This window comes from Vombatus ursinus, unplaced genomic scaffold (genome assembly GCF_900497805.2).
Source record: "Vombatus ursinus unplaced genomic scaffold, bare-nosed wombat genome assembly UNPS02014768.1, whole genome shotgun sequence".
Lineage (NCBI taxonomy): Eukaryota > Metazoa > Chordata > Mammalia > Diprotodontia > Vombatidae > Vombatus > Vombatus ursinus.
In genome coordinates, this window is record NW_020954546.1 from 3,249,844 (window position 1) to 3,277,812 (window position 27,969).

Genomic DNA, 27,969 nt, shown 5'->3' on the forward strand with positions numbered 1-27,969 from the left:
ACTTAAGTATGTCGAGGTAGCAACACGTTGACAGTTTGTTCTCTGGAGATCAGAAATGGCTTCAAGGTGGGTCCAGTTTTTATTGAGAACTTTTATAATGAGATAAAAGATAATTCAGATAGGTCACTGTCAGCAAAAGAGGCTGCGTTCTTGCATCTCAGTTCCTCCCCTAGGTAGTGAGAAGGTGAGGATTTGCAGGTAGGGATCGATGACAAACGGGTCTGGAAACAATGGGTCACTGAGTCAGCCTACTTTTCTATAGGTTGGGACGAGTAGGTGGTAAAGAAGAGGTGATGGCAGACATAGACTATTCCTTTAGACGTTGGCAATGAAGGAGAGGATAGATATAGGGCAATAACTTTAGGGAATAGGGTCATGGGAAGATTTTTGTTTAGGATAGGAAAGACATTATTATGGATGGGCTCGATTTTCTCAGCAATTTAGGAAGTGAGATCTGAGAGATGAAGATGGGGGAGGGAGGGGACAGAGGAGAAAGATGTGCCTCCTGGCACACAGTAGGAGTTTAATAAATGTTTACTGATGATGATTACAGAAGGGCTCAATTTTAAAGAGCTGGAGATGGGGGAGGGCAGAGAAGAGAGATGCGCCTCTTGGCACATAACTGGAGCTTAATAAATGTTTATTGATGATGATGATGATGATACAGATGGTCTCAATTTTAGAGGGATGGAGATGGAGGGTGGGGAAGGGGCAGAGATGAGAGATTTGGAACAACCGCTGTGGGGAAACGTAATCAGAGATGATTAAAAGGGTGGCCCGGCTGCACAGTACTGAGACCCAGAAGGGATAAGGACGCACCCGTGCCTGGTACATAGTAGGCGCTTAATCAATGGTTGTGGACTGACAGACGGACTCAAGGGTCCGCTCAAACCCAAGACGAGGGAAGGGAAGGCAGCGCCTCTCTATGGTTCCTCCAGGCGCCTAGAGCGCCGGCCACCTCAGGAGCACTTCCGGGTTGCCGGCCGGCGGCGTCTCGTCGTCATGGAAACGGCGCGCTTTCGGGCAGTGGCGGGGACGCGTGCCCCCGGAAGTACTCGTCCGTTGCCATAGGGAGGGCCGGAGGACGGGGGGAGGGAAGATGGCGGCGTTGCAGGTGGCCGGGGGGCCGGTGTGTGGGGCCCGGGAGCCGCCGCCGGGCCCCGGGAGCGGATTCCGCCGCCTGTCGGCTCGCCTGGCCTCGCTGCGCCCCGCGGACAGCAGCTCCGCCCGCACCGAGATCCACCTGCTGTTCGACCAGCTCATCTCCGAGAACTACAGCGAGGGCGGCGGGGGCGTCACGGCGGAGGTACAGGCGGGGCGGCTGGAGGTGCGGGGCGCGGCCGGGGGGCGGGCGGGCAGCCCGGGCCCCCGCCCACCACTCCCGGGGCTCCGGACACCTCGCATCCGTTGCGACGGTTTCCCGTCGTAGCGCACTAGAAACCGCCCCAACGTCGATCCCAACGGTCCTGCTGGCCCCCAGTAGCTAGGACCGACCCCACCTAAGCGGGCGGGTGGGCGCCTCCTGACACGTCACCCCCCCCCGGGGGACCCCACAACGAGGGGCACACCCCTCCCTCATTTTACAGGCGGGGGAAGCCGAGGACCAGGGACGAGGGAGTGATTCCCCCCACTGTCACCGAGCTGGTTTGGGATTCCAACCCAGGTCTCGACCGACTTCCAAGCCTCCCACTGAAATTTTTCATTAGGCTGCCTGCGATTGCTGACATGCATATAAAAAAGGACCTAAAGGACCCTCTGGTCCAACCCCCTCCCCATTTTACAAGTGGGTAAACTGAGGCTCCTCCAAGTCCCAGCTAAAATCCCACCTTCTCGGGGACCCCTCCCCGATCCTTTAATTCTTGTAGTGCTTCTATTGATTATTGCCCATTTATCCCTCTTGTAGCTTGTTTGTGCAGAGGTGTTTTCCTGTCTCTCCTGCTATACTGGGAGTCCTTGGGGGCAGGGACTGTCTTCTGCTTTACTTTGTATCCCCACTCAGCGATGTGCACATAATAGGTGCTTAATAGATTTTTTGTTTACAGATTGACTGTTGAAGGCCCAGGAGGTTAAGGGACTTGTCCAAGAAGCCGCCCTCTTCTCCAGATTCTTTTCCCTTTATCAGACCTTCCATTCAGACCTTCTACTATTCCATAGAAAGTCTAGTTTTACTTAATTCCTTGATCTTTTTAGCCAGTGTGTGAACTTTTCTGTTATCTCAGTTCATCATCCATTTATTAAGCAACCACTGGGTCCAGAGCTCTGTGCTGATGCTGAGAAAAATACAGAGTTTAGGCTTTGCCCCCCTGCGACTTATAGTCTAGTAAGGGTCTAGGACAGTCATAAAGTATAGTCTAGGAAGGTCTTTAATAAGTGCACAAGAAGTCAGTTCTTCTTTTGGGGCAGGACCTGGGTAGATAGAAATGTTCAGAGTCTGGTTACAGTATGTCTAGAGTGTTATTTTAGTCTGAACATGGCCTGGGGTCTGAAATCATAGCATCATAGAATGTTAACTTTGGGATGGGGCTTGGAGTTCTCTAGAGCAGGGGTTCTTGTAGTCCGTGAAGCCTCAGGAGATCTGTGAACTTGAATGGGGAAAAAAATTACATCCTTCTTTCAGTGTAACTAGCTTCCTTTGTATTCTATGGATGTTGTTTTATGCAAAACATTATTCACCAGACTGCCCAAGAGGTCCATGACACAAAGAAAATTAAGAACTAGGTTAAGATCTAGGTGGACAAACCTTTGGTTTGTATGTCTTTATATGTATGCGTTTATGTATGTATACACATATGTACATACACATGTACACACATATCTATATACACACAATGTGTCGTGTGTATATATGGATGGATCTGTAAATATGTAGTATATAACATAGGTATATGTGCGTGTGTGTATATGTATATACACATACACATAGTCCCACTAACTAGCAGGAGCTCCACCCTAACCTGCCCTCCCCCAGCCTTGGTCTCATGTTCTTTCTACCCTACTGGGTTTCGTGCTATTACTTTTTCCTCTATATTATTAGTATGTCCCTGTTCCCCCATTGTCCTTTTTTCATCCTTCACTTTTTCCTGTTTTGGAATGCTAACCTTAGCTCTGATTTGCTTTATGTGTTGGGGGCTTGAATTGGACGAAAAGGTCTCCTGTCCTATTGTGTTTATTATTTTCATTCTTTTGGTAGGATGTCAGTGCCTTACTGGTCCAGGCCTGTCGACTAGTTCATCTTAATCAGGAACATCTAGTCAGCAAAGTTTCTCAGCTTATTCACCATCTGCTTAACAGATTGCAGGTAAGAACACCCTGGGGGGCTTGGATTTGGGGAAGAAGAAAAGTCGAGGACCCATCTGTGATTTTGTGGGTCTGTCACTTAGGAGGTAGAGTTTGGAGAGCTTGGTGAAGCTCAGAGTAACAGGTGACTTGTCTGTGGTGACATCTCAAGTAAGCATCAGAAGCAGGATTGGAACCCTGGTTCTCCCTGACTGCAGCATCTCTACGGGTCGCTACATCAGATTCCTCTCACCGACCAAGAAAAGTCCGCAGACAATTATCTGAAATGTTGATTTCTTCTCTACCTCTTGTCATTGGGTAGCTGTGTCATTGTTGATTGCTGTCGGGTTGTTTGGTTTTTGTGGGGGGAAGGAGTGTGGCTACTTTTGATCTAGGAGGCAGTATGGAATAGGGGGTAGAGCATCTGGCTCAGAGTAAGGAGATTGGGGTTCAAATCCTATCTCAGACACTAGGTGGCTGTAGGACCTTAGGCAAGCTACTTCACCCTCTGTGCCTCAGTTTCCTCAACTGTAAAACAAGGAGGTTAGACTTGATGACTTCTACCGTCCCTTCTAACTCCAAATCTATGATCTGTATAAAATATACGACTACTTTGAAGACTTTTATTTTTCCTACTAGGTTAAAAAAGGATTTCTTTTATCTCACTTATCATTTCCCAGCCCATATTATAATATGGTTTTCCTCTTTTCTCCAGTATCTTTCACAAATTGCCAAATATATTTAATACATTTTAATGCAAAGTGCAGTGCCAGTAGGGCTGTTATTAAATGAGATGATTCTGAAAGGTCTTCACGAAACAAATTGTGCCCAACATACATCCAGGATTGTTTTTGTGTGTACATGGGCACGTAAGGCTGTTGCCTGAAAGGAATTAGATTGTGGTCTAATTAGGTTGTGTCACTTAAGATTTTCCTGGGGTTGGGCACTAGACCTGTAATTTGATGTGGAAGCTCCCTCTGCCAATGAGGTTGGCACCTTCTTTCGTCTCAGGCACTGGGAGTCGCCCCTCTCTGTGCTCATTTCCTCATGAGTGAAATGGGGATGATAAGAGGACCCACCTCACAGGGTTGTTGTGACGGTCCAGTGACTTCACAGGTGTGAAGGGCTTCGCCCACCTGAAAGGCTCTTGACCTGCCAGCTGCTGCCTTGGAGCACCGAGATGTGAGGGACTTGTCCACAGTCACGTGGCCTTGGGGTGTCACAGGTGGGCCTTAAACCTAGGTCTTACCTGCTCCAAGGCAGGTTTTCTCCTCACTACGCCCACTTCTGATTTTAATACTGATGGGAAACTGCGGCAGGCAGTGTCTGCAGGACGTCCCCAAAGTCTGAGGCTTTGGGACATCCTCTGTCATTGGTTTGCCTCTTTGCTGCTGTCATGGGCGTCATATCTGTAGCCTGATCAATTGAAAAGATGCCCAGTTTTCCTTGGCACTTAGCATCTAACCCATGCATTTGGCACTAGCTTATACTTTGTCTCTTACTCAGTCAAAATCATTTCAGTGAATTTACAGGTCTGGTCCAAAAATATTTTTGATTAAACACACCTGTATCAGGCAGCTGCCATGTCCCATGAGCTGTGCCAGATGCTAGAGGCAGGTGGGGGTAGACGTGGTGAGAACTGTACAGCAATGCTACAGTACAGGTTACAAAATGATTTTAAAAAATAGGAAAAATCAGAGTGACCTGAGAGATTTAAAGAGTGCGGGATCCTGTCCAGCTGGGGCATCACAATGCCAGGATGAGAGTGGAACGTCTAGCACTGTCCAGTTTAGCCAGAATGCCCATAGAGCCTCCCAACCCCACCCCCAGGGTAATGTGGTGAAGGCCGAAAGAGACAGGTAGTGGAGGCCTCTAATGAGTGCTGGGCTAAGGTGGGGGGCGCCAGGGTGACACCAGAAGAGGCGATCAAAGCTTGGTGGCATTAGGAAGGATGGGTTAGAGAGGGGAGGAGCCAGAAGCAGGAAGGCAAACTAGGAGGCAGTTGGGCTCCTCCAGGGACTAGTGGGTAGCAGGAGCAGAAGAGAGGGGGCACGGGTGCAAGAGATGCTCTGATGGAAGGATCTTGTGGTTCAGGAGTGTCTGAGTGTTATTTCTCACAGAATTGTCATCTGTTGAGAGTCGGGACTGTGTCTTAGATGTCTTTGGTATGGTCTTTAGGCCTGGTATTATGCCAATCACATGGTGAACACTGTTCACAGCTGTTTGATTGAGTACCTTCTATAGACCAGGCAGTCAAACTGAGAATATTCATTGAATGTGTATAATGTAAAAGATAGAGTTGTACACACACACATATGTATGTGGGTGAGTGTAGTTAACATTACATATTTAGAATGGAAATATTTTTCAAAATTGGTTGTGTCTGTCTTTTCCCTCTCTGGTGGTAGGTGATTGTTGATGAACAGAATCTGGATTTCCTTTTGGCATACACAATCTCTGCTTTTCAACAATGTAGTTCCTGGACACACATGGAAATTCTTCAGGCCTTGTCTGCTCTGGTTTACTACAACGGCCCCAAATGTCAGAAGGTAGTCTGTATTCCCTTTCTTCTTTACCGTGGGAAGAGGGAAGGGGGAAATTCTTCCCACGGTTCCCCCTCACCTCTCCATGGTTTTTGATCATTCTGTAGAAATCACAGAGGGTATTTGTAGCCTGAGTGCCCAAGGGCTATCATTCTTCTCCTGAGCTACCTGTAGCTTTAATGAATTAGAATTGTACAAAAATCAAGTGTTTGCAAATAAGGCAGCCAAAGTGTGGAAACTATTTGAGTCCATCTTGGCCTCATGAGGTTGCCCAGTGTTGTAAGAACCTTGGTCAGGGTGTGAGCACCTCCCCATTGCCTGTGCTGCTCCTAGTCTGGCCTGTGGCTTAGTGGGCAGAGCCTGGAGCTTCCCTGCCCACTCTCAGGCCTGTCCTCAGCTGCAGATGTGGCCAGAGAGCTTCTGCTAGCCCCTCTCTTCTGATCGTCTGAGCACATTGTGTCTGACATTTCTTGGCTTGCTCCTATGTAAGGTGCACACAGCAGGCCCTGCAGTGCTTAATTGCCTTTTTGTACAGCCCACCCACACTCACCTCTCACCCAGGGAAAAAGAGAAAGAAAGAGAGCTTTGTCTGTGGCCGAGCATTCCCTGATCCGTTGTCTTGGGCCACCTCTGGCTGTTGTATTTGTTCTAGTACCTTCCAGACTTGCTCGGGGAGACTGGAATCCTGGTGAAGCTGAGCGATCCCAGCCAGTCGGACCCTGACCTCAGCCGAGCCGCAGTGCACTGTATGGCCAACATATGTCTCAGGTAAGGGGGCCAAGTACTGCGTGGGGCCTGGGGCCATTGGTGGGAAGCAGAACCTGTCTGAAATTTAGGAAATTAACCCACACTTGGAGTTTCCCGCAGAGTTACGGAATCTGTGAAGTGCCCTAACAGTGTACGTGTCACAGGAGACTGCAATTTTTATATTTTGCTTGTAAAACTACCTTATAAGGAAATATTTTTTAAAATTACCGTATCAGAGAAAATTAGTCACCAATCCACTTTCCCTAGGAGGTGCCCAGTTAGTAAAGAAATACTTTACTATTTGACTGACCTTTTCTATTTGACTGGCCTAAAATTGGATTATTTTTAAGTCTGGAAAGGATACGTTGTTAGACATTTGGGACTTCTTTGTCAATCTCTACCATTATTATAGCCACTTTTCTCCCTTTTTAAAAACATAGATAGGAAGCCCCAAGCGTTCGGTTTAGAATGATGTGATGAACTCATTCTGTGGTCCCACAAAACAAAGGAAAGAGTAGTAAGCTGCAGTGACTCAGGTTGTCCTGTCTGTGTGCCATCCAGTTTTTCGTTGCATCAAGTGCCTGCCATGGGCGGGGTCTTGGGCTTGTGACTGTAGGCTGGTGTAGCCCAAGAGCCCTGGCCCCCGGCCCCTGCAGGCCTGGCTGCCCATCCTGGCTGGCCATGAGATCACAACTCGACCACTTGGCTTCCCTGCTCTTTGGTCTCCTCATCTCCAAATTGAGGGGATTGGACCAGATCAGCATTCTCAGCCTTTGGCGGTCATGGGTCTCTTTGGTAGCCTGCGGAAGCCTGTGATCCCCTTTGCTGAAGAATGCTTTTAAAAAATGAAGTGAAATGCTAAATGTGAGTGAGAAGTTAGTAAAGATGTACTTTTTTTCTTACTCAAGCTCCTGGCCCTTGAAATCTATCCATAGACAACCCTCCCCAAATTAAGTACCCTTAGACTATGTGATTTCTCAGGTTCCTCTTGTATAAAAATTCTCAATTTCTATGCTTCCGTAATACAAAGAGGTATACAACATGATTCCTGCCTTTTCTAGACCTTGGGGCTTATGGTCTGACTAAGGATGATGAAACATAAACATGTGAAAAGTAAAATAAAATGAGAAGATTGATTAATAGTTCAAAATAGCAGCCAGATAGATGTACAGATAGGGCATCTAGGCGGCACAGTGGATAGAGCACTGGCCCTGGAGTCAGGAGGACCTGAGTTCAAATTTGGCCTCAGACACTTGACACTTATTAGTTGTGTGACCCTGGGCAAGTCACTTAACCCCATTGCCTAGCCAAAAAAACAAATAAAAACCAAATAGGTGTACAGGATTGCCCATCTAATCAATTACGTAGTGATCCACAGCAGCTGTGAGTGTAGATCCCGGAGTCGAGGAGGGGTTGCAGGATGTGTGAAGGGACCTTAGGAGAGCCTGGGGGTAATTCTGAGGAGACCCAAGCTTGTTGAAAGGGGCTTCTGAGGAGAGCTGAGGTCGGGGCTTGCCCCTGGACTCCTACCAGTGGGGAGGAGGGAGATACTGTCATTCCCCCAGACCCTTTGCTTGTCTTCTTTCCCCTTTACAGCTGAAAACTACTGTCAGTAGCAGTTCACTTGGGACTGCGAAACCCTCCTCCCTCCTATAGATTTTCTGACCTCTCCCCTGTACACCAGCCCTGTGGTGTGCACGTTGCTCTCCCTTCCCCCACTGCCCAGCGGAGAGCTTCGTGAACTAGCTTGCGGCCTCCCCTGTGGAGTGGAAATAGGTCATGCTTAGTGGTGTTTTCTAAGTTCAGCTCAAAGCGTCTGGAGTTTGAATTGCCTCCTTTGCTTGTGTTTTAGTGTCCCAGGACAGCCCTACTTGGATGAGCCTTACCGAAATGTCTGCTTTCAAACTTTCTTAACTATTTTAGAGTCTTCCAAAGTTTCTGGTATGGACGATATCACATTTTGCATGGTAGGTAGGAACCTAGCATTCTACAATACCTCACTTATAATGTAAGTTACTGTTGTATGTGAAACATGTAGCTGCAGAATGCAAGAAGGAGTCCACTTGGCTTGTTTAAGGTGCTGCTATACGTGAGTTAAAGTTACAACATTAAAAAGTCTAAATTGTGTAATTTTAGCTTGAAAAATTATGGGAGAACTTGGTCTGCTCAGCATCACCTGGGACTGTCTTTCTGGATGGAAGTTTCCTGAATAACAGACGTTAATGTTTAATGCTGGAATCATGCTACTGTCTACCTAGTTGTCAGTGTTTGCTTTCTAAACACACACACACACACACACACACACACACTCACTCACTCACACACTCTTACACGCGCACATTTACACACTCACATTGACATGCTTACACATATACACCAATAAACCCATGACACATATTTACACACATATACACACCTATACACATAACACACACACTTACAGTACACACACATGCATGTGCGCACACACACACACTTACACATGCACACTTACACACTCACACATTGACATGCTCACACGTATACACCAATAAACTCGTGATACACATTTGCACACACACACCTATACACATAATACACACACACTTACAGTACACACACATGCACATGCGCGAGCACGCGCGTGCACACACACACACACACACACACACACACACACACACACACACGATATTGTATGCCTCTGATGTCGAGAGCCCCTAATGAAGCCAGCATGCCGAGTTCTTCCCCCCGGCTCTCTGGGAGAGGGTCTGCTGCTTTTCGCCTCTGTCCCTGCCATGCTCAGAGCTGTTGCTGGCACAAACGTACCCTCTTTTCTAGCTCATCCAGCAGTCGCCTCTTTGGACTCCTTTCTTCTCAGCTTTTACAAAGAAGGTTGGCCATTTAGAGAGAGCACCAACCCAGGCTCCTTTCCTTCTGCTTGGTGAATCCAGTTCAGTAAGCATTTACTAACTGCCTAGCCAATCACAGTATGTTGCATGCATCTTAATAATGCTTTATATTCATTTAACACTTCAGAGTTTACATAGTGTTTTCACAGACATTTATCTCATTTGATCCTCAGAACAACCTAATTAGGTAAGAAGGACAAGTGGTATTGTTCCCATTTTAGAGAAAAGGAGACTGAGGGTCAGAGGAATTTGGCGCACTGCCCAAGAACACATGCCTAGTTAGGGGTCCACCCAGGGCTAGAACCCAGACCGTGGCATTCTTAGTGCAGTACTCTCTGGACTTGGCACACTTCTCACCGTTTTTATCATTTCCAGGTCTGTGGTGGTCCTTGGCTGCTCTGGTGCTTCTGGCGGGAGATGTCTTTTTACAAACTCTCTCCTTTGGAATTTGGTGCAGTTGGGAATGCTTGAGGGTTCTGGAAGCCTGGGGTCCAGATGGCTTAAGGTTTGACTGTCCCTGTAACTTAGTGTCCTTTTCCCCCAGTTGCTACAAAATGCCCTGAAAGGTCTCCAGTCCCTTCTGAATGGGGGTAAGATGAAGCTCACCCAGACCGAGCAGCTTGGGTCTCTTCTGGCGGTATTAAAGGTGAGCGTGCATTACTTCCTTTTTCTCACGACTGGGATCTTTCCCATCTTAACTTGAAGTGGTCTTAAGAGCCTTTTGCCCATTGACAATCAACCACCCCACACAGAACAACGGACACATAAGGCAGAGGGACCTAGGGCTAATTTTAAGGACCTTTTGAAAGAGCAATTGGAGATGTTCAACTTCCTAGGAATGCCAAACCTGATGAGATACAATGTGTCTTTTAAAAAAAAAAATCTCTCAGATACATGTTTAGTGATTGTAACATTTTGGAGCTGGGGAAAGAAGAAGGTAGCAAATGCTTGATTTTAGAAAACTTGCTTCCCATCTTTATTTCATTAACAACAAAAAAGGTTTCCTCGTTCATGTATTTACATTTGAATTTTGTGATTTTTCTTTTTTCTTTTTAATATTTAGAAATATATGTTTCATGGGCTTCCTGGATTGAACATAGAAATGCCTGCAGTTTTATACCCAGCTCCTCTTCCTCAGTATGATGGGAGATCACCTATCAGACAGGAGCCAATGGAAATGAACCCCTCGAAACCAATAGCGGTATAATTACAGTTTGTTGGATTAGAATTTAGATTTATTTTGTAAAATATGTTGTCCAGAAACATTTTCTGTTGTTTTTATCATTCTTACCTGAGAAGACCTATCCTGAACAAGCAGTTTATTACTTGCTGTGGGTTTTTAGTATACTCAGTTTACACAGAAGAGTTTAGGTAGATCACTTGGGGGCTGAGCACTTCTAAGAGGTGTAGCGCATGTTACAGCTTTGCAGTACCACTATGCCCTTCTTCCCAAGTTGGACATCCTGACCCTGTGTATTTTCTTGAGAACACTGCCAAGAATGCAGCTCTCTGGCATTGTCTCCTGCCTCCACAGCACTGCCACGTTGCCCCTCCCCTCGTGAGCCCCCAAGTACCTCCTCTTTGCGGTCTAAGCCTGTCCTCGACTTCTGTCAAAACTGGAGCATAAGCCTGTGCCCCAGGCTGTGATTATTTACTGTTTGAAAAGCAATCTTGCTGAGACCTCAAACTTTCCACCTTGTTTAGGTAGTTATTTTATCACTCATCAGTCACTTCTACTGAGTGTCAGGACAGTTGGGAACACGGGTTTGGTTTTTTTGGGGGGGGATGTTGCATAGAAGTTGGTTTCTAGGACATAATAGGAGCTTCTAGAACAAGGAGACATGGGATCTAGGAGACGGGGATGAGTGAAGCGAGGCGGCAGAATTGGGGTGGAACGTACAGGAGCGTCAGGCTGTGAGTGATGCTCTGGTCTCCATTAGGAAGGCGCTCCTCACCAGGCTTTCAGTGTGGAGGAGGAAGACAGGGTGGGTTTAAGCTGGAGATGTATGACGTGTGCATTTGTTCTCTCATGTCAGAGTAAAAGGAAGAAGGCGAAGAGCAAACAGAAGAAAGGTCATCGAGAAGAGGAGTTGAAAGAACCAAATGGGGAGCTTGGAGCCGGTGCCGCCAGCGCCCTGGGCAAGCTGACCCTCCACGAAGGCAGCGCCCTGGGCTGTGCTTACTTGAGCACCCTGAGCGGGGCCCCCGAGGGGAGCAGCCCTGCCGCCCGAGACCGAGCCTCTTCCTATCTCAGCTCTCCCCCGTGGAAGAGGATCAGTAGCAGTGAGTCGGACTATTCGGACGCCGAGGGCGGCCTACAGAACAAGATGAGGTGGGCACCACGCGAAGTTAGCTCTGAAATGCCTGGTCTTGCGCTCGCTTGTTAATTAACGAGACGCCTTTGTGTAGTTGAGATAAAATCGCCATGTGAGCTTGGGGATCTTTTTAAAAGCAGAGTTCCTGAATGTGTCTCATGGGGTCTCCTTAGAAGCAGTTCAGTTTGGGTGAGGGCTCTTCTTGTGTGTTTTATGAAAGCCTCTTGTCTCCTTTTGTTCAAGATCTTACCAAGCCAAAGTTCGCCAAGGAGCTTTAGCTTGCTTCCTTTCCACGATAAAGTCAATAGAGAAGAAAGTTCTCTATGGCTACTGGTCTGCTTTTGTTCCGGATACGCCCGGCATAGGAAGCCCGCAGTCTGTGTCCTTGATGACAATTTCATTAAAAGATCCCTCTCCAAAGGTAAGAGAACTTTGTTATTAACCTCTTAAAATTTTATTCTTTTTTTTCCTCTGGCCCAATTTAGTTAATTTAAATATAGAACTCTCATTAATTGTAATGGGAGTGCTGAGCTGAGGATCGTTCTTCTGGCTCACAAGGAAATGGGAAGTGGGTTCACATGGATGGAGGGTAGTGCAGGAACTTGGTCTCTGGGACTTCAGAAGCACCCATCCTGCCAGGGGAAGAGGGGCAGTCACAGACTGAGCCTCTAGACTTGTAGTCATACAGCCTTTCCAAGTTAGGCCGAACACTAGCCAACATTTATAGTCCTTTAAGGTTGGCATAGAACTGGACAGACACAACCTCCTTTGTTCTTCACCACAACCCTGTGAGGTTAGTCCTATTTTTAATCATGTCTCATTTTAGAGGTGAGGAAACAGAGGCAGACAGAGGTTGAGTGATTCTTGCCAAGGGTCACACAGCTTGGAAGTGTCTAAGGTGGGATCTGAACCCAGGTTTTCCTGGTTCTACTCACTGTACCACCCTATCTTTCTGAAGCAGCACCATGCCCCCATTTCCTTCTCTTGACAGAGGCTCTGTAGGCTAAGACTAGCTGCCATAAAGGGAAGGCATTGACCATGACTCACCATGAGTGATGCAGTGCTGACCTCTGTTTGGATATGCTCGCTGCCTTGTGGAAAGCAGCTGTGTAGCCATAGGAAGGAAACAGCTTGTTTTACAGTGGTAATTTTACTAACTGGCAAATAAGCATTGGCCAGGCTTGGGGTGAAACAGCCTTGTCCTCGAGAAACTTAGATCCTAATCATCAGCTTATAAGCAGGTTACCCCCCCATTAATTGGGCTCATTTGAATTATGATTTGTCTCTGAAGATTTACTCTTTTGATTTGATGATATATTCAGGAGTAGAGACAGTGCAGTGCAGTAGATAGGGTGCTGGGCTTGGAGTCGTAAAGACCTAGGTTCAAATCCTTCCTCTGACTTTTAGCACCTGGGCCAACCTCAGGTTAGGGTTTAACCATATGTCATGGCAACCCCTTGGATTATGTGGCAAGACATTGAGATTACTATGCTGACAAAATCAGGATTCCCTCGTGTATTCACATACACCATTAGTATAATAGAGCAGCCTCCCTGTAAAACCATCCCTTCCTTGAGTGTCCATTGTTTCTAAAAGGAAATTCTGAGATAATTCATCAAAAGTCCTTCAAATGTGTGGAATAGAAGTTAAGCTAGACTGGGAAGCAGGGGATTGTAGCCATATAATTGTGCCTATATGTGACATTCCCTCCAGAAGTTTGTTTGGATCAAGTAACCTGGGTGGAAGATAGAAAACTGACATAGAAACAGATCTTAAATAGAAGCACCTCTATTAACTATAGAGGAGATAATATATTAATTATATATAGAACCATATCTAGGCATAGTCCAGAAGGTTGAAAAATAGAGGTGACTTGTTTTTTTTTAATCGACAAATGTGAATTAACTTGAAATTTCAGACTCGTGCCTGTGCTCTACAAGTGTTATCAGCCATCTTGGATGGTTCGAAGCAGTTTCTTTCTGTTGCTGAAGACACGAGTGACCATAGAAGAGCTTTCACTCCCTTCTCAGTGGCCATTGCTTCCAGCGTTTGTGAGTTGCATCGATGTCTTTTGTTAGCTTTGGTGGCTGAATCATCCTCTCAGACCCTTACTCAGATAATTAAGGTAAATGGAACTATGAGCCTTTACAAATTTTGCTATATCAAGATCATTTGACTTAAGAGTATTTTCAAATTATACAAGGAAAATTCAGAACCTGCAAATATAACTGAGTGGTGATTTTTATTAAGGCAATATGATTTACAAATGTGAATGCATCTTCTTACAATTTCATTTGCAGAACACTTTTTGTCCTGCTAGGGATATAAACTGGATCAATCAGATCTAAATAGTGTCCAGGTGAAGGATTGATTTCAAATATATAATCCTTCCAGTGTAAAGGATTTGGGTCCTTTCAACTTTTTGTTTCTGCATAGGTTTTATATAAATGAGTTTTTAAAAATATTTCTTAAATGCTTTATTGTCTGTTTATGATGCCTTAATTAAAACTGTTGGCTTGCATGTGAGGTGCCACTTTTTCATGTCTGTGCTTTGCAGTGCCTTGCAAACTTAGTATCAAATGCACCTTACAACCGTCTGAAACCCAACCTGCTGACCAAGGTCTGGAACCAGATAAAGCCGTACATCCGCCATAAAGGTTGGTAACCTGTTCAGCTCAGTCATGCTTTTGTAAGCAGTGTGATTAAATGAAAGGTTATTGATAACGTGTGCTCAAAGCCTTTTCCCGTCTATTGGCTCATCCCAGCCAGATGAGCTCAGAGCAGAAGGAGGGTACCACTTGTTCGAAGAGTGCCCCCTAGGGGATGATAGGGTTACAGAGTGAATTATTCCCAATCTTCAGCCCATGTGGGGAATCTCTTCCAGCCTTTGGGGAAAGGTGATGTCACTTTGGAACCTCCTGTCTTGCCCTGGCAATGTCACTGGGATAGGGAACTGTAGATTCCCCAGCTGCTTCAAGGCACTCTGTATGTCTTTGATACTGGCAAAAGAATCACGTTTCTATTCACAAACCACCCACAAGTAACTAATGGGTTTGTAATACGGTTGCTGGGCTTGTCTGGTATATAGTTATTCACATCTGTTAGATACCAGCCTAGGGTGGGTGGAGGGTAATGGGATTCTCATTTTAACGATAGAGAGACAAAGAATTACTTGGTCAGGGTTATAATCTGCACTGAAATTAAGACTAAAACCTTGTTATTCTGATCTCCACTTTCATACTTTAATAAAATTGTATGTATCATTTGAATCTCCATGTTTCCTATATAGTCTCCATAGAAACCATAAATATTCTCATAGGAACTGAAGTTTTCGCATCAGAGTAATTAAGTTGTGTCCTTCTTTGTAAACAAAGGACAGAGAGGGTTGGGCTGGAGCGTGCTTCCTCCGTCTCTGTTTTTATGATCACTGTTTGCGTGGTGCCCCTCTCTCCCTGTTTCCTTTCACAGATGTCAATGTCCGGGTCTCCAGTCTGACCCTCTTGGGGGCCATAGTGTCGGCTCAGGCTCCCTTGCCTGAAGTGCAGCTGCTTCTGCAGCAGCCTTGTTCTTCTGGGCTAAGCAGTAGTAGCGGTTCCACCATGTTGTGGCTCAGCCCTTCTGACTGGCGCAGAGATGCTTCCTATGCGGAAACTCTAGAGGAGTCTACGGATAGCTTGGCAGGCTCCAGTGGTGAGCCCTGCTGGCTCATCCGTCTGTGCATCTCCACTGTTGTACTGCCGAGGGAAGATCCCTGTTCTGATAGCGATACTAGCTGTACCATCGGCAACATATATGAACCATCTCCTGTTCGATTGGAAGCCTTACAGGTGAGAGAATCTAATGCTTATATTTACACAGAGAACTAGTCATTTAAATGGGTTGATCAGAGTCCTTCCTTCCTGTTGGAATTCACGGGCACACAGAGTGTCAGAGTCTGAAGGCATCTCCCTCTTGAGCCATCTAGTACATCCCATACCTTAAAGGAATCTCCATCATGACATACTTGTCAGGGAACTGTCAGACTGTGCTTGGAGACCTCCAAAGAGGGAGAGCCCACCATCTCCCAAGGCAGACCGCTCCCCTTTTGTTAGGAAATTTTTCTTAATACCAACCGAAATTTGCCTGTTTGTGACTTCTACCCATTTTTTTCTGATGATACCCTCTGGGGCCAAACAGTATAAGTTTAATCTCTTCTTAACACGATAGTGCTTCAAATACTTGAAAACACTTATCCCGTTCCACCTGAATCTTCTCTCCTCCAGACTAAATGTGCCCAGTGCCTTCAGTTCATCCGCATTGGTCATGGGCTCAGGGCCCATCAGCTTCCTGGGTGCTCTCTCTTTAACGTTCCAAGGCCTTCATAAACCATGGGTCCACAACTGAATGAACATCACACGTGGTGGGGGAGGGCTGACGATTTGAGAATACAGTGGGCCTCTCACCTTCCCGTTCTCATTATCTTAATTCAGTCCAAGATCTCATTGGCTTTTTGGATGCCGTATCCTCCTGCTGAGGCCCCTGAAACCCTCACATCTGTCTCAGGATGACTGCTCTGTCCGTGTCTCTGCCATCTTTGTACCCACCTTCAAGACTTTACATTTATCCCATGAAATTTCATCTTATTCAGTTCAGCCCAGTGCTCTAGGTTGCCAAGATCTTTTTGGATCCCGCTCTGCCATCCCGGGACTCGGGGATCCCTCCTACCTTGGTGTCATCTGCAAATTGGATGAGTCTGCCGTCTCTGCCTTCATCCAGGTCTTTGATGCGCATGTTAAAGCAGCGTCCAGGCCAAGCACAGTTCCCTGGGGTGTTGCCCTGGAGAGACTTCCTGCCACCATGACATGGAAGCTTTAGTCACCAGTGCTGAAGCCATCTGATTGTATTATCACTCAATCCATGCTTCTCCATCTTCACAAGAATAGTATGAAACAGTTATCTAAAGCTTTGCTAAAATTTAGGTAAACTATATCCATTGCATTCCTCTCATCTACTAGTATAGATGTCCAGTCACAAAAGGAAATGAGAGGAGCAGATGAGCTAATATTTGTAAAGTGCTTAGGCCAGTTCCTGGCACATAGCAGATGCTTAATAAATACTTATTCCCTTCCCCTCCCCTCGTCTGGCATGGCCTGTTCTTGATGAAGCTGTGCAGTCTCTGTAATTACCACTTCCCCCTGCAAGTGTTCCTCAGCCATCTCTTTGATGAACTAAGATGAGTTCTGAAGTCAGGCTCACTGACCCAGAGTGTACACATTCTGCTCCTTTCTCTTTTTTGAAAATCAGGGCAACATTTGCCCTTCGCCAGCCCTGAGGTACCTCTGCCTTGTCCAGGGTCTTTCAGGTATTGCTGACAGTGGCTCCGCCGTCACATCAGGCCCCAAGGATGAGGTTCATCTGAGGTGGGCAGCTCAAGTGCAGCAGAACCGCTCAGAACTCTTTCTATTTCCTTGTTTATCCGGGGGGGGTGGGGGGGTGGGGGGGTGGAGATTAGCTCACTGGAAGTCCTGTTTGTTCTGTCATTTCCAGCATTGAGGTCATTCTCTTCTAAGATCTCAGAGCCACTGGAGCATTTAAGGATTTACAAATAAAATTGCTATCTTGGTGTTGGTAGGAGATAAGGTGGTTGGAAAAAGAGGTACTTTGACTGACTTCTTTCTTGCTGGTGGCAGTGTTAATTGGTGCAGAGCAATCTGGCAGGACACAGATAACACTTATAAAACGCATCATCTCCTACAGCTCAGTAGTCCCATCTGGGGGATATGTGCCAAGGAAGTAGTTTTTTTTAAAAGGCCTATTTATACAAATACTTTTAATTCTTTTTTTTTTTTTAAATTTTTAGGCAATTGGGGTTAAGTGACTTGCTCAGGGTCACACAGCTAGTAAGTGTCAAGTGTTTGGTCTGAGGCTGGATTTGAACTCAGGTCCTCCTGACTTCAGGGCTGGTGCTTTATCTACTGTGCCACCTAGCTGCCCCGATACACATACCTTTAACTATATCATATAGCATGGTGGAATTTCTAACTGGAAGAGATCTTAGAGACAATTGAGGCCAACTTAATTATATAGATCCATTTGAGGCTCCTAGTAGTTCGTTAGTTGGATGTTCGAGATCTCAGGGCTAGTGGTGGATTGTAAGTAGAAAAGCTGGGTTTTAACTTGGATCCATTGACGATAGTATGTAATCAAGATAGGTGTCACAGGAGAGTCAAGTCAGCATTTATTAAGCACCTACTGTGTATTAGGCAGTAAGCACTGGGAATGCAAAGGAAGGTAAAAAACAGTCCTTACCTTCAAGGAACTGACAGTCTAATGGAAGAGATGTAGGAGAAGAAGCAAACAACTACATACAAGATAAATTAGGGATGATTGAGAGTAGGCATTAATGGCATCCTAGCTGGGGTACAGCGATGTAGTGTTTTAGCTGAAATTTGTAAGGATTTACAGCTAGGTGGTGCAGTGGATAGAGCGATAGGCCTATAGTCAGGAAGACCCATCTTTCTGAGTTCAAATCTGGCCTCGGATACTAGCTGTGTGACTCTAGGCAAGTTACTTCAGCCTGTTTGCCTTAGTTTCCTCATCTGTAAAATGAGCTGGAGATGGAAATGGCAACCCCAAATGGGGTCGTGAAAAGTTGAATATAACTGAAACAACTAAACAACATGAAATAACTCTGAAGTTAAAAAAGAAAAATCAACATATGTGTCTTTCACAGACATTTCATAGGGTTCAAGAACTGGACTCAGAATTTAATAGGTGGGAAGGAGACTAGATTCTGTTTAAAAAAAGGCCCCAGTGTGCTATCAGTAACCCTCAAATGTCTCCATGAAACAAAGCTCGATCGTTTATAACAGTATTCTTCTAGTGATGTGCTATAGCTGTGAATCATCCCCCAAAAGGCAATGAAGAGGAATATGGTGAGTGAAAATAGGCAGCAACCTTACCAACAATGATTCACATAAAAATACCATCCAAAAATGTGTGACTGGTCATTTACCAAGAGTGAAGGATAACAACACGTGGACGGTCTACCTGAGGGAAGGCCCTCACCATGGCAGGGAGACCCTCCGTGGAGATCCAGGGGGCCATGGACAGGAGCTCCACTGGGGAGGAGCCCCCCTCACATTACAAGGCACAGTCCCATTCACATTTTGTGGAGTGTGTTTTTCTTAGGCTTTTAAACATTATTCTGTAGAGCTGGCTGGTTCTTCCCTGCACTAAGTTCAAATTACGGTGGTTGGCTAGTCCGTGCCTGTGTGTGTGTTTCTTCGCTGTAGGTGCTGGCCCTTCTGGTGAAAGGCTATTTTGTAATGGCCCAGGGCTATTTGATGGAGCTTGGTGAGGTGGCCTGCAGGTGCATGGAGGAAACAGACCCATCCATTCAGCTTCATGGCGCAAAAGTAATGTTTTCTCATTGTTTTTTATTTCCCCCGTTTATTCCATATCCTACATACCCCATCAGTTTTATAATTTCTTAAGGTAGTTGTGACAGAGAACATGTGTATTGGTGACATCGAGGCAGGGAAATTAATAAATGCCTGTGGTCCATCTCCTTTACGCCTCGTGGGCCACATATTGACTTAGAAAATCACAGAGGAACGTCATTATGTTTTCTGGCATTTTTCTTTATTTCGTTAAATATTTCCCAATTACATTTCAATCCGACTTAGGCTATACTTGGAGTGTAGCTAGCAGGCCATGTATTTGACCCCTCTAGTGTACAGTTTTATGTGTCTATTCAGAGAGCACCGATTGCATCGATGGAGGCTTGTGACTGACTGATGGTTAGATTTCTTGAGTTCATGAGCCCTCTGTGTTGAAACTTGAACTCCTTACAAAAGAATGGAAATCAGTAGAGAATTCCTGTTTGTTGGGTTTGATGTGACCTTGAGCTTGAAGACAGCCACGTATATGATGACCGTAATTCTAATGGTCTCCTTTGCTAATCCATTTCTTTTTTTTTTTCCTTGGCAGCTTCTAGAAGAGCTAGGGACAGGTTTAATCCAGCAATATAAAGCAGACTCGACCGTCGCCCCCAATCAGAGAGTCCCGGTCAGTTTGGTAAGTGAATGGCTATTCATCTGGGCTTTAGCATTTCTTTGTATTTCAGCCTTGACTCTTAATTGTTTTTGTCTTGTAGCACTCAGCAGTGTGTCTGGCACAGATTCATAAATGCTCGTAGGTAGATTAATTAGCATTAATTGGACTATGTTGTATCTACAAATGCTGTCAAGTCTGACCTGTTGCCAAATATGTCATGTAGCAGCCACGAGGGGACTGGGTGTGCTCTCTGTACCTCCATACCAGAATGTGGCCAGGCTCAAGGCTCAGAATTTTCAAGAATAAGTCGGCCACCAGCATTCATGGAGCCCCTGCTGCTCGATATCAGCCACTCTGTTTGGTAGGGAGGGATGCAAAGGCAAAATTAAAACAGTCCCTACCCTCAGGGAGCTTCTGTTTTATTTAGGAAGTAAAGACCGGGCTCTTCTTTCCTGGGTTGCGTCTTGATCAGTTTTTCTTTTGTAGGTGGTGATGTTTTGGGCTATGATGTTGAACGGCCCTTTGCCCCGAGCGCTTCAGAACTCACAGCATCCGACTCTCCAGGCCAGTTCCTGCGATGCCCTCTCTTCCATCCTACCAGAAGCTTTCAGTAGCTTGCCGGTAAATGGCTCTTTTTCAGCCTCGTCAGTGAGGCTCTTATGTTAAAAGCATCAGATATAGCCGTCTCTAATTGGATTGTGAACAGCCTTTACAAGTCAGTGTTTGAGATAATCTCTGGGGGAAGACAGCAGGCTCATGTTTCTGAGTTTAAAAAAAAGAACAGAAAAAATAGAAGGCAGGTCTTCTCTGTGTTAGTAGTTGAAATTGAAGTCCAGCCTTGCTTGCCCTTCGGTCTCCTGGGGCATTTGCGACTATTCCTCGTGCTCTCTAAGCTGGCTGTTAGAAGGTGACCGGGAATGAAGTAGAAGCATCACGAATGGGAGCATCACCCTGTGTCAGGGCCCTTCTTGGCACCACAGGTCAGCTTTGCTGAGCTTACAATGTGGAGGTTAGTTTTTACCATGACTCGTTGAGGCAGGACTGTGTGTTAAGTCACTGGAGCCGTGTGGGCCTCTGTTTCCCCCTCTCTAGAACGAGAGTTCTCAGAGCTCCTTTCCAGCCCGAAGGCCTTTGATATGGTGACGTGTTCGGCTCCTGCTCCCTGACTGCCTAGCATGGGATACTGCGTGCCCAGTAGCTCATTAACACATGTTTGGGGGGGGGAGTAAATGGAGCTTCTTTGTGAACCTGCACCTTTCTGTTACCGTTGGTGATGACAGAATGACAGACAGATCTTGTGCATCACTCTGCTGCTGGGACTAAATCACAGCAAGAATCCTCTGGTGAAGGCGGCCGCTGTCCGCGCCCTGGGCGTCTATGTGCTCTTCTCCTGTCTCAGGCAGGTAAGTACATGCCAGATGCCTCTGCTCTGTGAGACCTTCAGAGAGAGTCGGCACCAGCAATGTCATTGTTGGAGAGGGACGTACCCTTCCTTCCCCCGCCCATTAGCTCCCTAAGGATGATCCCCTGCCAAGAGACAGGGAAGGCACATGTGAGCCGAGGTGAAGGCTGCGTTCTGCACAGCTCAGGAAGGCCTGAGTGCTCCCACCTTTTTCATATCAAGGTCAATTGTGGTTTTTGCCTTTTTGATATGTGCTTGTATTTTTGGGAACCAGACCTGTTATTTTATCAATGTAGAGAGGACCCAGTGAGGTAAAACCTCTGTACCACTATAGGCTGGCACCACGTCTGCAGCTTAGAGTCTGGGAGTTGCTGGGGGCATGGGGTGGTCAGATGATTTGCCAAGGGTAATGTATAGACTTTTAAAGATTTCCCAGATATGTTGATGTAAATGTAGATGTATAGAGATCCCTTTTTCTAATTAACATGTCTATAATTACTTCATTTGTACTTTTCTATTACCATTAGTAATTGTAGGTTGACAGATCCTGTGTATTACTTGGTTGTTTGGACTGAATTTTTAAAATTATGTGTGCGTGTGCGCGAGTGCGTATATGCACATATATATATATATATATATATATATATATATATATATATATATATATGTATGTATATCTCCACATACCCCCAGGTGCTTGTTTATCAGGAGCATGGGCAATAAAATAAAGGAACTTAGTCTCGCAAGGGCCCTGTGGTAGATAAGCATGATTAAATGCTTTGGGGTAGTGCATAAGACAGATTTTGAAAGGGAGATCTGACTTGGCTATGACCCTGGGAAGGATGATGGGGCCTGATCAGCTAAAACCTCTTAGAAGAAAGGTAGGTCTGGGGCAGAGCTTTATAACAGAGACTTGGTGTTTTTCACAAGCTAAAGGGAAAACAGGGCCTGAGGAAGGTCTAATTACAGGGCACAGGCTGGGACCTAGAGGGAGATGAGAGAGGCCACAGGGCAAACTAAAGAGGACCTGAGGGAAGAGCAGTGGTCTTCAGACATTTCCAAACCTAGTGTTGATTCCTAGAGTGCACTTTCTGATCACACTAGATTAACCAGGAGCTTTCAAAGAAGAGGATAAAAACACAAGGTATATCATGTCCGTTGCTAAGCTGCCTGCCGAGGCCCTTGTCTTTTGTATCTTGATGTCTACCTAATCATGATGTTGAAGGTATTTTATGATACCTGTTCATTACTATTCAGCAGTTGAGCTTTCAATCTTTTTTGTTTCCTTAGTTCCCTCATGCCCATCTGAGATATACCCTTCACTCCTTCCCCAGTGCTCCCACAGTCCTTCCTGAGCCTTGTTCTCACACTGCTTTCTTTATCTTTGCCTTGTCCTGATGTATGTTTGTGGAAGACATGAGGCAGTAGAGTCTTTCACTGCTCTTATGTAAGCTGTCCTCCCCAGCTAGCCAGCCACCCTCCACTGCTAGCCAGCCACCCTCCACTGCTCCCCAGTGGGGAACAAGTATGCATCTTTAGCACAAAGACCACGATTAAGCAAGGTGTTTAACCTGTGTGAGCTTCATTTCTTCCTTTGTGAAATCTGAGAGTTGGATAAGATCTCTAAAGAACCTTCTGCTTTTGAAGTCTTAAGGGTAGCTGTTAAATACTGTCTGTTCATGGCACATAGAATAATTGACAAGTAGTCACAGAGAAGTAATATTGTTGAAAGCAGCTGCTTGGCATAATGCTTTTCCACAGCAGATAGTTCAAAAGTTAAATAAAAACTAATTTAACAAATCCTATTAATAGTTGGTATTACTAGCATAGTTTAAGGTCAGCCATCTTCTAGTCTTGAGGCTCATGACCTTGTTTGTGTCATGGACCCCCCTTCTCAGAGTAAGGTGAAGTGCATAAAGCAAAATACTTAAGATCACAAAAGAAACCAATTAGATAGAAATGCAACCAGCAGAATATTAATAAAACTAGTTAAGAATCCATGGTCTGTCTAATCTGTCATTTTAAGATAATTTTAAAAGATCATGTTCTCTAATTAAATATAATATGTCACAGAAAGGCCAAGGGGGAGATTAGGAAAGGTAAAAGACCCTCCTCATTCAGAAGGAAAGCATTCTGGTGATCCCTAGAAATATACTGACCTGTATTTGTTATGTCCTGTACCTGTAGATAAAGAAAAGCCCACAGTATGGAAACTACCAAATGTTATTAGGAGTTAACTATGGCCTTGGGAGCTTATGGCACTGGTGGGAGGGGAAGGTCCGCAGCAAATAATGGGAACACCAAGGGAGAACTTTCTCTGAATTGGACCTTGATATTTTTGTTGAGTGACTAGTTCACCTTAATATACAAATAAATTCCCAAACACAAACTTTTCATGTTTGTGATTTGTGACCGAAACTCAAAACTTTGAAAACCTCAGAGATGTCACTTGGAACTCCTGAAGTAACTTCATTGTTCTTTTCTTGTAGGATGTCATGTTTGTTGCAGACACAGCAAATGCGATCTTGATGTCTCTGCATGACAAGTCTCCAAATGTCCGTGCCAAAGCAGCCTGGTCCTTGGGTAACCTGACAGACACTTTGATTGTCAACATGTAAGTAGGTAGCGCCTTTTTCCAGGCCATGAGGTCTGAGGCTACAGCTCTGGTGAAGGATGAGTTGTTGCAGTCACTGTGACTGGATGCAGATCTTTTCACTTGGCTTCATGTGGTTTCTTATTATTATAAGAACAACCCACTGAGCTGTGCTCTTTGTAGCTTTTATAGCTGTATTAAGTGAATGAGAGTGTAATGTTATGTGTGTCTATTAAAATGAGTTTCACCTTTTGGACATTTTATCTGCTTTGGTTTGAACAGGGAAATGTTGGGCCAGAGTTTCCAAGAAGAATTTTCCAGTCTCTTGCTATTAAAAATGTTGAGATCGGCAACAGAAGCTTCCAAGGATAAAGACAAGGTAGTAAAGTCTTTCCTGGGATTGTTTGATGTAAGCTGCCTTTAATTAGAGGCTTGAGCACTTTTAAATGGCAGTGGGAGGAAAAAGTCAGAGCTCTGATGACTCCTTAGCTCATTCTTTTCTTTGAACCAAGAGAGTTGGTATTGTGGAAAGAGCCCAGAATAGGCAGAGTCCAGGGGACCTGGGACATTCAGCTGCCTTTAAGGAAAGAATCCTCTATCCTTCATCAGGTCCAAGTCCCAGGTCTTCCACCATTTTGCTGGATAACCTAGGGCAAACCATTTTCCTTCTCTGAGCCCCAATTTTCTTGTGACTTCTAAGATCCCTTTTCAGCTTTTAACATTTCATGATTCTTCCAAATGGGACAGGTGAACTTTTTAATAATGTTCAAACACAACCTTATTTTTGGGATCGGTACAGTGATTGGAATCACATGTTCACCATAAAGAATTCCAGAACTGTGCGATACCCAAATTCCTCCCATTCGCATTCTTGTCCTGTTCCACAAGATTACGGGACCTAGGAAATTATTTAAAGTTAAAAAGCCTTCAAGATTGTCCATGAGGCAGAATTATTTCTAATCCTTTTTTTTTTTCAACCAGGTAAAAAGTAATGCCGTTCGGGCCCTTGGAAATTTGCTCCACTTCCTGCAGCCATATCATGTAATAAAACCCAGATTTACAGAGACCATTGAGGAATCCATTCAGGCCCTTATCTCTACTGTTCTGAGTGAGGCCACCATGAAAGTCCGATGGAATGCATGTTATGCCCTAGGAAATGTATTTAAAAATTCTGCTTTGCCTCTGGGTGAGTAAAAACTTCTTTTGTTTTGCTTTTGCTTTCTTTTTTATTTCTGCAAAATTCTGACCTGCAAATAAAATATTGGGACTAGGCTTTTGGTACAAAAGTGATAAAGGAGATTCTGCTTGGAAAGAAGAAATACAGTGGGTGGGTGGCTTCTTTTTAGATTATAGCTTGTAATCATATTTACCAGTGCCAGCCTGTAGCTCATAGCCATTTCCAAAATCCATTTTTCCTTCGTGTTATTTTTTTCTTGCCCCACATTTCGACTTTAAGGGCCAGGTTGTAAAAAAGCCTAGTGTTCCACCTGATGGCGTTCTTGAATTTACCCGTTTCTTGCTATAGAGCAAACTCCAGACTGTAGGCTTCTGGTCAGCCAAGAGCCGGGCAGGTCAGGTCAGAGGAAACTTATCATCAAGTGACTTGTGTGCAGAAAGATTCAGTTGTGGAGCCATAGATAGAATTGAAAGGGGTTTCTAAGAGATCGTGGACTCTACCCTCTTGTTTTATAGAGGAGAAAACAAAGGCAGTGAGTGGTAGAGCTGATGGACTCAAAGTCCAGTGCTTTTTGCACTAGGGTAGCCTGCTACTGTGGAAAGTAGTATTGTTACCCTACTGAAGACCCAAAAAGCACATTTAGGTTTTTCCTCAGCTGAGGAGTTGATTCTTTCTGCTTACTCTGTAATAGAAAACCTCTCAGTAGTGTGGGGCTAACTTAGTTGGGGTAGCCATGTGTTGCTTCCCAATCTCTTCTCAAACTACCTGTTTGTTTTCATGACTGTTTCTAGGAACAGCACCTTGGACGGCACAAGCTTATGGTGCTCTCACATCGGTTGTGAAATTCTGCAAGAATTTCAAAGTACGAATCAAATCTGCAACTGCTCTTTCCATTCCGGACAAGAGGGAGCAGTATGGGTCTGTGGAACAGTATGCTCAGATCTGGAATGCGCTGGTGACCGCCTTACAGAAGAGTGAGGACACCACAGACTTTCTGGAATTCAAATACTGTGCCAGCCTAAGAGCACAAATCTGCCAGGCACTGATTCACTTGTTAAACCTAGCCAGCGGTTCAGATCTGAGGTGCATTCAAGAAACTGTGGAGCAGAGTGGTGATATGGTCAGGCTCTACATCTTACAGTATTTGAAGTCAGGAGTGGAGGGAGATGACACAGGCTCACCCCAGAGCCCCCAGGAACGAGACAAAATGCTATCAGAGGCCCTGGGGCATATAAAGGGGGTTCAGGAACCCTCAGGTGATACAGCTAAGAAGGTCATCGTTGCTTATTTGGAAGGCATCCTGACCATGTATACCAGTGAGACTGAATCTTGTGTCTCTTTGCTGTAAGGCAGACCAAATACCAAGTACGGATAGAACAAGGAAGAGATGGGAAATGTGCCAAGAGGGTAAATTTAGAAGCCAAGCAAGCTGTCCTAGAGAAAGGGGCCTTCTCTGGCAGTGTGCTCAATGGCGTCTTGGGAGCAGAAGCAAAAAGAACTTAAAACTCATGCCTCCTTGGGGAATGTGGTAATAACTTTTCAGTCATCCTCCTATTGCAAAGTGCCCTGGCTATCGGTGTACACACTGAGCTACCATGCTGGCCAGGCCAGCCCCCTCTAACCGGGGGCCCGCCAGAGGGCAAGGTACAAAAGGGAGAAAGTGTGTCCAGAGCAGGGCCAGCCGGAATGGAAGAGCCGCCGAGGGGCCTGTTATGCAGTGCCCCACCCCTCTCTGGGAGCCACCCTCTGGCCCAGTGAGGCCTTAACTCACCAGGGACTTTTAAGTCTGTTGCTATGACTCCTGGCTAAGCTAATCTGCTACTTTATGACTGTTTTTAAGTGAGGCTCCGTTTACAAATAGCCCCCTGCCTCTTCCACCCCTTTTAATTAGCTCCTATTCAAACCAAAAATTTCACAAGCTAGAAATAGTTTCTTCTTGATAGTCATTATACACATGTAAAATATTTTCTCTGCCAACAGCACTGTGCCCACTAATGTTTTTCCCAGAGTTCGATTATATCTTTGCCTTGGTGACATGTATACTAGTACTTTGCACTTTTGAAAGAAACCCAAATAGAAAGCTAAATAAATGTATTCTTTTAAATTCCGTTCCCAACATAGTTTATCCTCTGTCAGACCGAGTTGAGGGCCTCTTACTTAACACGGCCCTAGACAGTTTACCCTCGATAACTCGGTTGTCCCAATGACTGCTTTATTCGTGTGCCTTCTGTGCATTGAGTGGAGGCTTTCCAGTGAAGTGTCTCACGAACCTCTGAGCTCTAAAACGAGTAGGGATAATTTAGGGGCTTCCTCAGTGAACTACAAAACCTTGGACTGTTAGAGAATTATAACGGAGAGGAAGGGCTTTACACACTTGGCTCCCTGGCTTTTTGTGTAGGATAAGTGTGGGGGTCACAGCTTCCTACCATTGTCCAGACTCGAGAGTACCACAGGTCTCTCACCTCAGCTACCGGTGAAGGAACCTCTTAACCCTGCAGAAGATAAACTGGCCAGTCCGTTGGCCTTCACATGCTAGCTTCGCAGGTGATTGGCCGCCTCATTTGATGCAGACGTGTTATATGTTACGTATGTCAGGTTGGCATTTCTTAGAGGCATTAGCAGATCTCACCACACACAGAGTCGGGATTGGGGTTGGGCATTTGTCGACTTCTTGAGTTTGTCCTCGCTTGTCCGACAGCAGTGATTTAAGCATCGACGGGCATAGAGATTTTGTGCAGCAAATAACAATCTTCTACCTTTTATCTGGGTGTGTAATAGGTAAGAAATAAGGTTTTGTAATAACAGCAATAACACGCTCTTGTTGAAAACTAAAACACTGTACCTGAAATAGCCCCTGCACCTTCCTCATTCTCTTGTTAATCCTCTGTCCATTTGAGTGACATTAAATGGGGGTTTTAGTAAGAAATGTGTGACTATATTTGTTTTAAATGTTTTTTACATCATTATTAAAACACTTCTCTAAAGGCA

General features: G+C 45.3%; 1 protein-coding gene across 1 annotated transcript; it reads left to right on the forward strand.

Moving 5' to 3' along the window:
• Positions 1-55: 55 nt before the first annotated feature.
• On the forward strand, positions 56-27,969 carry LOC114043368 (HEAT repeat-containing protein 6-like). Its single transcript, XM_027862461.1, has 21 exons — positions 56-66; positions 964-1,306; positions 3,191-3,298; positions 5,685-5,825; positions 6,472-6,587; positions 8,419-8,533; positions 10,002-10,103; positions 10,521-10,658; positions 11,494-11,789; positions 12,016-12,193; positions 13,691-13,897; positions 14,330-14,429; positions 15,241-15,599; positions 19,047-19,169; positions 19,744-19,830; positions 20,296-20,430; positions 21,090-21,212; positions 23,701-23,825; positions 24,087-24,183; positions 24,786-24,990; positions 25,773-27,969. Exons 1-21 carry the CDS (start codon positions 56-58, stop codon positions 26,327-26,329), a joined length of 3,666 nt encoding a protein of 1,221 aa, XP_027718262.1. The 3' UTR covers positions 26,330-27,969.